The sequence below is a fragment of the Siphateles boraxobius genome, unplaced genomic scaffold, assembly GCF_051911475.1.
Source record: "Siphateles boraxobius isolate OS27281-9 unplaced genomic scaffold, OSU_SipBor_1 17, whole genome shotgun sequence".
Taxonomy (NCBI): Eukaryota; Metazoa; Chordata; class Actinopteri; order Cypriniformes; family Leuciscidae; genus Siphateles; species Siphateles boraxobius.
In genome coordinates, this window is record NW_027508777.1 from 4,726,974 (window position 1) to 4,736,664 (window position 9,691).

The window sequence follows — 9,691 nt, forward strand, 5'->3', positions numbered from 1 at the left end:
AGTGCATTCCTTTGGATCTACATTTCTGTCAGGACCCCTATCGTCAAATACGATTGACAAGTAGCATACAGTTGGATTGGCGGAATGGTTCCGTTCTGGGCGAGAACTCCCTGCGCATCCATGCAGCCTAGCATGGACAAGAGCAGGGAGAGCAGCAAACCCCCCTTAGGGTAAACAGAACCAACATGAATGTAAGCAGATATCATTAATTCAAGATTTTAAAGTACAACATAATTAGAGAATTTATTCTGATTCAAGGGAAATCCAAATCCTGACTGGGTGAGAGGAGGAGCTGGGGATGGAGGAGGGTAATTAGCCTCTGAGAAACGTGATAGCTGCTGATAATACTGAAGGAGCTTATATATGTATACAGTGATTGGCGTCGTATTCCTATAGGTAGATGTGGATCATCTGAGAGTCAGCTGATGCGAGCTTGACTAACGTGACCTGCCAGAATTGACGCTACACTTGATATTCATGCTGGGGATAAACATTTGCCCACAAAAAATTACTTTTATCATGGCGTTGAGCTATTCTGCAAGTCATAATCTGATTTAAAGTTAGCTTTGTAAAATAGAAACATATTTGAAGAGTATATTCTAACGTTGATAGTATATATAAGGTTAGTTTCTAGATAAAGGCTGATCTATTATAGGCCAAAATGAAACATAATATTATAATTTTGATCTTAATGTTCAAAGTACTACCATACTTTAAGAATAAAAAGAATTGAACATTCTAGATATTGTTATTAATTAATATTCTTATTAATGGAGAGGTGATAGAGAGGACACTTTATTTTGGTAAATGAGTCCATAGGTAAATTGGTATTTTAAAAGAAAAAGAAAAAACCCAGAAGGTGTCCAAAAATATTGTCAATATTTTAACTTTTTTTAAATACCATTTTATAATATAATATAATATAATATAATATAATATAATAGTATACACTTTGTCTGAAAATCAGTTAATGAAATCCATAAAACTTTTCTGATTAATATTATGGCACGTAATTATATGGCAAATACAGAAATTACCATCAAGTTTAGACTCTAAAACCACTGAAAAGTAGTAAAAACAAACTAAAGACAAAACAGAACGATAAACTTTACTGTTGCACTGTTGGATCCTAGTAATTTATGGTTGAAGTTACCCTCTAGTGCAGATCCCTGACCAAGCCAAATTCAAACATCATGTAAATACATATATATTTGTATGTGTAAAGTAACCAATTATATCTCAGATAAGTGCAAAAGAACAATATATACTCCATAATGTAGGGCAGGCAATTGAGTTCTATTTTTGAGGCAACCAATTTTTATCAGTAAGCTAAAAGGTCCAAGAGATCCATAAAAAAATAGGCTAAAAATTTCAGGACATCTCTACATCAGTCCAATAAAAAGGCAGGTCTCTGGTAATCAAACAGGCTGAAATCTCCCTGGTAGTGAGCATAGAGGCGACGAACATCTCGTTGGCTGATTCCAGTAAAATAGCGTTCCACCTTGGTGCGATTGTAGCGGGTTATCCCTGGTGGGATATTGGGGTATGACACCAGGTGAGCAATACCAGCAGCTTTTAGAATATAAGGAGCATCAAACTCCAGAGTCTCATGGTGTCCCACGACATTGTAGGAAATATCACAAGGAGCACACAGCTCAGCATATGTCAGCCAGTGAATAATGTGGTCACCAAACTGCCTGTCCAAGTGCTGTCTTCCTGGCTTGTCACCTAAGTACCGAACAAAGTCTTCAAACTGAAGACCCACACTTTCACTATTATCATGGTGACTTTTGCGATATTTGCGAATGATGGCTGGGGCAATGTCATGTTTGTACCACGGTTCAAATCTTGGGTTCTTCACAAACTTGTCCTTGAACGCAGAAATGAGGCGCTCAAATGGGTCTCTGACAATAACAAACTTGAAATAGGTATTCAATCTGTGAACCAAAAAAAAAACACAATTTCAGGATAACAGTATCTTATCAGACATGTAACAAAATATGCCACAATATTACTTGCCATTAGTTGTGAAAACAGCAATCTGTACAATTATAAATCTAAAATTAATCAGAGAGAATGTACTCATATCCCATTACTCAATACTTTATGATAATAATAAACTATGTATTAAAATTATGAAAACAGAATATATTAATATACAAATATAAAAATATTACAATTATGTCCTGAGGGATGGATGAGTTTCATTTTATTAATTAAAAATTAAAAAATATTTCAGAGCAATGCCCCTGCTTATCAACATTGTCAGACAGATATTTAATTAAAAATATCTTAATTAGTGTTCCGAAGATTAACGAAAGTCTTACAGGGTTGGAACAACATGAGGGTGAGTAATTACTGACAGTATTAAAATTTTTGGGTGAACTAACCCTTTAAAAAATACACAGCCTTTTTCAGCAAAAGTGTGAGAAATGTATGTGACTACATTATAGCCAAATTGTTGAAATTGAAATTTTCTTTTTGTAGACAACAAAAATATGAAATTCTGTTAAATTAAAAAAACATTGTAATGAAACATAGCATACAAATATTTCTAGAAAAAGAATTGATAAAAATGAAAATTGATGATTCTTTTTTGCCAAGCCCACTGAAAATGTTGGAATCTAAACTACTAACGTGACTGGCCAGCTAATCAATCAATCAATAATAATGTTGATTGTTGATCCCTGTTTAGTAAAAAAAAATTCCCAAGAAACAATAATTTTTTGTAAGGTGAACTTATGTAAACCTTTGATGGATTTCTGTGTCAGTCATAGAGGACAGGCGAGGTAAGCCATTTCTTTCATGGTCATGAACCATGTTCTCTGGAATAGCTTCAACCTTCGAGAACTTTCCTGAAACACAAAAAAAGTTGAAGTTCAAGAAAGATATACAGTTTTTCCAATATGTCTAAAATAGGATGCTGAATTAGGGTAATTGTACAGGTCTAATTTGGTTTATTATGGTTCATTTTTGATTTATCAAATGTACAAGTTACTTAACCTGAAGACATTTCTCACCATTGAGTACAATTAGAACCTTCTTCCACTGTGTGTTTCCAACTTTGGGCGTCTGACAGAAGAGAATCTTGTGCTTGTCACACACAAAAATGCGGTCCAAGACAAACTTGCGCACAGTTGTGTGGGTAAGGTTCCAAAGAGATGAATTTCTGCAAACAGTTGTTAACAGCTCCAAACGCTTCTCATTCACTGACTGCCAGTCTATGGGCTCCACCACAGAGGGACTAACTGAAGACTAATAGTCACAACAAAATCAACACACATGCACATATACATGACACGCAAAAACAGATCATATATAACTCTTAACAATTCAAGTTGTTTTTGAATAAAGCACGTAAGTGAACCCAATGTACACAGACAAACTGACTCACCAATATATATGGCTGTGATGCTCCCTTGTCCGGCCACTGGACAGAAGGGACTTTCGTCGTAACAGATGGCATGGTCCAAACAAACATGTCTGTCCTCCCCGCAAAGTCTGACAATATATTGAGGGGAAACTGTCAGAGTGCCTTATGGGCAGTGAATATAAAATGCATGTTGTGCGACTTTTTAAATGACAAATGCAACATAGGTAGCCACTTTAAACCAATTTCACTACACGGAAATGTTGATATAATGTAATAAACACATACCACCTGGTATTCTGAAGCTGAAGTTGATGAACTTGCTGACAAACATAAGGATGAGTAGCACCCAGCCACAAGCACCAACCAGCAACCAATGACGACGCATTATTGGCACATGTCCTACAATAAAAACATATTTGGGTTGAGAAAATATTGAGTTACTATTTATGGTTACTATTTGGCGTTGAACGCATTAAAATAATTAACGTAATTAATACAGCATCCATTTTTTCAATTCCTGAAACATGCTTAAGTATTTTAAGTAGTGCTGGGCAACGATTAATCGCATCCAAAATAAAAGTTTGTGTTTACACAATATATGTGTGTCAGAGTTTCCTCTAGAAGAAATGGTGCCGGCAGAGGTTTCATTTTACGGACATTTTGATAATATGCCGGTCAAATATCGCCTCTTAATTAGTCAAGTTGAGTAAAATAAATTACTTTTAAATAAATTTGAGATAGCTGTTTGAGGTCTCTTACCCCCGTTATTGTCCACAAAACTTCAGTGCCGACACGTTTCTTATGACAAGCGCGTGTGAAGCTCCGGGGGAAGCTCGTCCTCTGTCACTGGCTACTGCCGGATTTGTAAATCGGGTTGGTCCGGTCCGAGATCCTTTATCCTTTTTTTCTTCTTCCAGCAAACGCCTTGTAAAAGCGTTTTTTGTAAATCAATGACGGGTTAAATTTGGTTTAACTGCTGCCATTATCTCTACGAAAGTGATCAGCCTAGCAAGGTTTTGTTGAAGTCGCCTGCGCACTCGCAGTAGTGACCCAAAAGCGTAAAGTTGAATGACAGGTGACGAGAACCTATCAGATTGGATAAAATAACATGTATCAAATTCTGATTCGCCAGGGACGCAGCGGCCAGGGACGGCGGCGCCCCAGCGCCCTCTATTGACGAGCCGCCACTAGCCTAACTTTCAAATAGACGGAAAAAAACATGAACGTCCGGTGGTGGTGGAGCTGTCTGGCTCTGGACATCCGAGGCTTCAGACGTTCCTGATTCACCATCGTCCATCGCGTCTGGTCTCTGAAAAAAGCTTTTAAGGCTAGTCTGCCTGGGCCTGGCCATATTTGAAACGTCTCACTCAATCGTTCGTTGTTTAGGTCTATATTACAGCCATTTTAGGCGTGCGCTTAATTTGAAATGCAGCATGCGATGTTGTTTAATAACTGTCAAACGGTAGAGCCTGTTCCTTTATAACATAGCAAAAGGTCGGTGTATTTGCTTTATACATTTTAGGCTTATTCTCTAGATTGTGTTAGGGGGGCTGGATTATTAGGCAATTTTAATCGGACAATTTGATCGGAGAGATTTAATTTTGTCAGACATTTCATTTTTTTCCCGGCCAATGTCCGGTAATTACCGGACAACGGAAACCCTGATGTGTGTGTGTACTGTGTATAATTATGTTGTGTATATGTAATACACACACATGCATGTAATATTTGCATGTATATACTGTATATATATATATATATATGCATATTTTATATATATATATATATATATATATTTGATATCAAATATTATATATATATATATATATATATATTTGATATATAAATTACAAATTTTTTCTTAAATATATACATTTTGTGTATTTATATACAAAATAATTATACACAGTACACACACACACATATATAACAAACGTTTTATTTTTGGGATGCAATTAGTCTTTGCCCAACACTAATTTTAAGCTATTCAAATGTATTTTTCTCACATACTTTGATTTAACATTACAGTATATCACGCTATCTGTGTGCTTCTCACCAGCTCTGTGAAGCAACAGAGGTCAACCAGGATGGTCTGCATGTATCCAGCCGTGCTCAAAGCCTCATCCTCCTCTTTGGCACACTTATTTCACACTTATTAGTAGCATTCTTGTCTCTGTGATTAACCCTTTGATGCACACTATGGGTCTAAATAGACCCGACTGAGTTTTAATTTTCTATATCTTTGCAAGAAATTAATTTCATCATTCAGTATTCCAAGTATTCCTCAATTAACTTGTTTTTGATCATCACAAATCCTTATTTTTATTTTTACTTTCTTACTTTTTGAATAAAAATAGTTTTTGTATCGCAAACCTTCTAATGCGCAACATGGGTCTAAAAAGACCCGTATTCATTTCCTATGTTATTTCAGTGATGGCTGAGTGTTTTCTTTGCTGAATCTTTAAAATATATGTATTTTATCATTTGTTATTACAGATATTCATTAAATATCTTGTTTTCGATTTCCACAAATCATTGTGTTTATGTTTCCTTTCTTACTTTATAAACAAACACATATTTTGTATTTCTACATCAATTTTATATACATGGGTCTAAAATGACCCGTATTCATATCCTATGTTATTTCAGTCATGGCTGAGTGTTTCTTTGCTGAATCTTTAAAATATATGTATTTTATCATTTGTTATTCCAGATATTCATTAAATATTTATATTTATGTTTCCTTTCTTACTTTATATACAAACACAGTTTTTGTATTTCTACATCAATTTTACATACATGGGTCAAAAATGACCCATATAGAAACCTTTGATATTTGCACATATTTGCAAGTAGGAGCATATTTACTGCATAAATACTATTACTATAGTATTACATAATACTATTCACCTGCCACACATTTCACAACTCAACACAGCTGCTTTTGTATATTTGATGCAAGTCTTATTTTATTTTAACCACAGAAAATATTTGATATTTTGTAAAAGATAACTGGACATAATATTTGAATATTAGGCTTTGGTTACCTTGACCATGAAATCCTAGTGAGAAACTACTTGTGAGAAAGATAAACATATCCAATACTATTAGCTAGCTAGCTGTTGACATATTCTATTCTAGCTAGCTAATGTTAGCTACACTAAAAAAGGATGGGGTTTTAAAGGGGAACTTAGCAACTCTAGCTATTTCTTTGCTGATTTTCCCTTTTGTTGTCGCATGTTTTCTCAACGAGCTCCCCCTACAGCTGTGGGACGTATATTTCACAACAATGTTGTAAAAAAACTCACTTGCAGCACCCCTCCTACCCCTTTCTACCGCTGCTCATGTGCATTTGTTATTATCGGAGCCGACCAACTTTATCGTGTGGAGCTATATCTACCGAGGTGGGTAATACATCATACACATTGAGGGCGGCGTGTGTGTTTATGTCGAATTGCCATAAAGCAGTTTGTGTTTCTCGCTCGTTCTCGCTTCTCACAAGACTTCCAAACTTCCAAAAGTTTCCAACTTACTGGGACGTTAGTCCCCATGTTGCAAGGTTGGTTTTCCACCTAGGAACGTTGGGGGGAGCAGGGAAAGTCACCATTCTCACCAGAACAGGTTATTAAACCATCCAAATGATTTCTAAACGGTTTTATTAAGTTGAAATAGTTGCCGAATGCCCCTTATAGATAATAGATAAATAATGCTAGATAAATATATATAAAGATAAATAATGCTAGCTTATTTACATGTGATAGACCTAAAAGTTCTATTAAGAACCGTATAGTCTTGAATAAACCATTATGCTGAAATGGTTCGATGTGTTAAGAGTTTAGGGTCCTTTTTTCCCGCCTTTTTGATTTTAAAATCTGTAACTGTCAAAGCCACCTGAAATAACATAGGAAATGAATATGGTCATTTTAGACCCGTGTATGTAAAATTGATGCAGAAATACAAAAACTGTGTTTGTTTATAAAGTAAGAACGGAAACATAAACATAATGATTTGTGGTAATCAAAAACAAAGATATTTAATGAATACCTGGAATAACAAATGATAAAATACACATATTTTAAAGATTCAGCAAAGAAACACTCAGCCATGATAGAAATAACATAGGAAATGAATACGGGTCTTTTTAGACCCATGTTGCGCATTAGAAGGGGTATCCATAGCTTGCGCATCAAAGGGTTAAGACAAACAGGTGTAAGTTTTTAACTATAGTAATTGTTTTATTACTTACTGTCGCCTCTTGCTTGGTGACACTTAAAATTCAACAATAGTATTGATTTCCTGCACTGACACTACTGGATGAGAACTGTACTGACCTGGATGATGACATCACTGTTTTCTGTAGAACTGCTTTGTAGATTAAATTAACTCATTTAATAATTGATGATCTTTAAACGAAACTGAATCAACACTGAACTGACTTCAGCTGAACAATGACACCGTTTTCTTTTAGAGCTGCTGTACAGCAGAAATTAACTCTGTTCCCTTTCGAGAGGTCTCTCCTATTGCGTAAGTAGCTTACGCTATGGGAAAACTCCTTTTCTCGAGAATATTGAAGTCTTTATGTAAAATGCATTGCAGCTGCACAGCAGACAGCAATGAGCAAAGGAGCTCGGTCATTGGCTGTGCTGCGGCAACTTGCTCGAACCAATGACGGGGCGATTCTGAATGCGCGACCAATGAGCGCGCCTCGCGCCTCGTGCCTCGCGCCCGCGCGCGTCAGAGCCCACCAAGATTGGTGTGGCCAAGAGCTATATATGGGGCGCCCCGTCATGAGAGTTCTTTAGATTTAATCTCCTTCAGCGAACACCTTCTTCGCTGGATCCTCCGGATTATTGAAAGCCTTCGCCGCCGTGGAAAAGCATACCAGCGGGATTGCTACGAGGACGTCGGCATCTTCAGCCGCCTTCGAACGCCATCCTACTGAGCCATCCGGCGCGCTGCACGCAAGTATTTTACATCTGTTCGCCCCGCGACATTTGTAAAAGAGCAAATTTTCCGAGGCGTTGTTTCAAATGCCTTCTTGCAGAGACCCTCTGCCAGACGGGGATCGTCATATCATCTGCACTCGCTGCCTGGGCCGGGACCACGCAGAAGCTGCTTTGACCAAGGGTGGATGCCCGGAATGTGACAACCTGGGTCTCTCCGCACTGCGGGCTCGCTTCGCCGCTTTCGCCGCGAGCGAGCCCATCGCCGCCACCCCTCTGTTTGAGCTGCGCATTAAGAAAAAGCGCCGCTCACAGAGGCTTCCTGAACCTGAGCTCAGTGACGTCACGCCGAGCCAGTCTCCGCGTGCTTCACCGCCGCTCTTGTCTTCCCCACCGCCGGTTCAGTTCACTCAGCCAGACCCACACCCCTCTAGCAGAGCGGTGGGCCTTGTGACTTTCAGCGCGTCCGAGGACGACGGGGGAGTAGATGACACCTTGTCTATCGACGCCGCATCGGACGACTCCGCTTTCGACCCCGCCCCGTCAACGCTAACTAACACGAGTGGGGGCTCCACCATGGATACAGAGATTGTCAGCATCCTCTCGAAAGCCGTGGAGGACCTCGGGCTCGATTGGTCTTCTCCCGAGGAACCAACCTGAAGCCGACTGGACGAGTGGTTTCTGCAGGGGCGCCAGCAGGCCCCTCGGCAAAGGCCTTCTCCTTTCTTCCTGGAAGTTCATGACGAACTCACCAAGTCATGGAAAGCCCCCCACTCTGCGCGTCTGAAGCCTTCTTTTTCTTCGTTGCTCTCCTCTGTGGACAGCGCGAAGGAAAGAGGCTACGAGGGAACGCCGCCCCTCGAGGTGGCCGTGGCCAATCATCTCTGCCCGCCCTCCACCACCGGATGGAAAGCCAAGGCTTCCCACCCCTCGAAGCCCTGCCGCACTACTTCGGCTCTCGCTGGTCGCGCCTACGCCGCCGCCGGCCAAGCTGCGTCAGCGCTTCACTCAATGGTGGTACTTCAAGTGTTCCAAGCCAAGCTTCTCCGCTCCCTGGACGAGTCTGGCCCCGAACCTGAAGCCTTCAAGGACCTACGCAGCGCACCTGACATAGCCCTGCGAGCCACGAAGGCCACCGCCCAGTCTATTGGCCGCGCCATGGCTAATTTGACTGTTCTCGAGCGCCATTTGTGGCTGAGTCTGACGGAGATGAAGGACGCGGATAAGGCAACCGGTTCCTCGACGCACCTATCTTCGCCAGCGGGCTGTTTGGACCGGCGGTTAAAGGTTTCGCCGAACGCTTCACTGAGGCCCAGAACGCTTCACAAGCTATGCGCCATTTCCTGCCTAAATGCTCCAGCTCATCGCAGAGCAG

General features: G+C 39.7%; 1 protein-coding gene across 3 annotated transcripts; it reads right to left on the reverse strand.

Moving 5' to 3' along the window:
- Positions 1-729: 729 nt before the first annotated feature.
- On the reverse strand, positions 730-5,550 carry chst10 (carbohydrate sulfotransferase 10). 3 transcript variants are annotated; one of them, XM_077232369.1, is made up of 7 exons: positions 4,228-4,807; positions 4,133-4,193; positions 3,659-3,772; positions 3,395-3,501; positions 3,021-3,255; positions 2,750-2,855; positions 731-1,937 (listed from the first exon to the last, which is right to left on the reverse strand). In XM_077232369.1, exons 3-7 carry the CDS (start codon positions 3,756-3,758, stop codon positions 1,388-1,390), a joined length of 1,098 nt encoding a protein of 365 aa, XP_077088484.1. In that variant the 5' UTR covers positions 3,759-3,772; positions 4,133-4,193; positions 4,228-4,807; the 3' UTR covers positions 731-1,387. The 3 variants fall into 3 exon arrangements, with proteins under 3 accessions (XP_077088486.1, XP_077088484.1, XP_077088483.1); XM_077232371.1 differs by lacking the exons at positions 4,133-4,193; positions 4,228-4,807 and adding an exon at positions 5,430-5,550 and having other exon boundaries at positions 730-1,937; positions 3,662-3,772; XM_077232368.1 differs by lacking the exons at positions 4,133-4,193; positions 4,228-4,807 and adding an exon at positions 5,430-5,550.
- Positions 5,551-9,691: the final 4,141 nt, after the last annotated feature.

What these genes read in the sequence shown, in the direction of transcription:
- chst10 (XM_077232368.1), bottom strand. Translation starts at nt 3,758, where the DNA reads ATGCGTCGTCATTGGTTGCTGGTTGGTGCTTGTGGCTGGGTGCTACTC. An exon ending in CAGCTTCAGAATACCAGGTG is followed by an intron (nt 3,502 to 3,658) that starts GTATGTGTTTAT and finishes ATATATTGTCAG; the next exon opens with ACTTTGCGGGGAGGACAGAC. An exon ending in CATCACAGCCATATATATTG is followed by an intron (nt 3,256 to 3,394) that starts GTGAGTCAGTTT and finishes TGTGACTATTAG; the next exon opens with TCTTCAGTTAGTCCCTCTGT.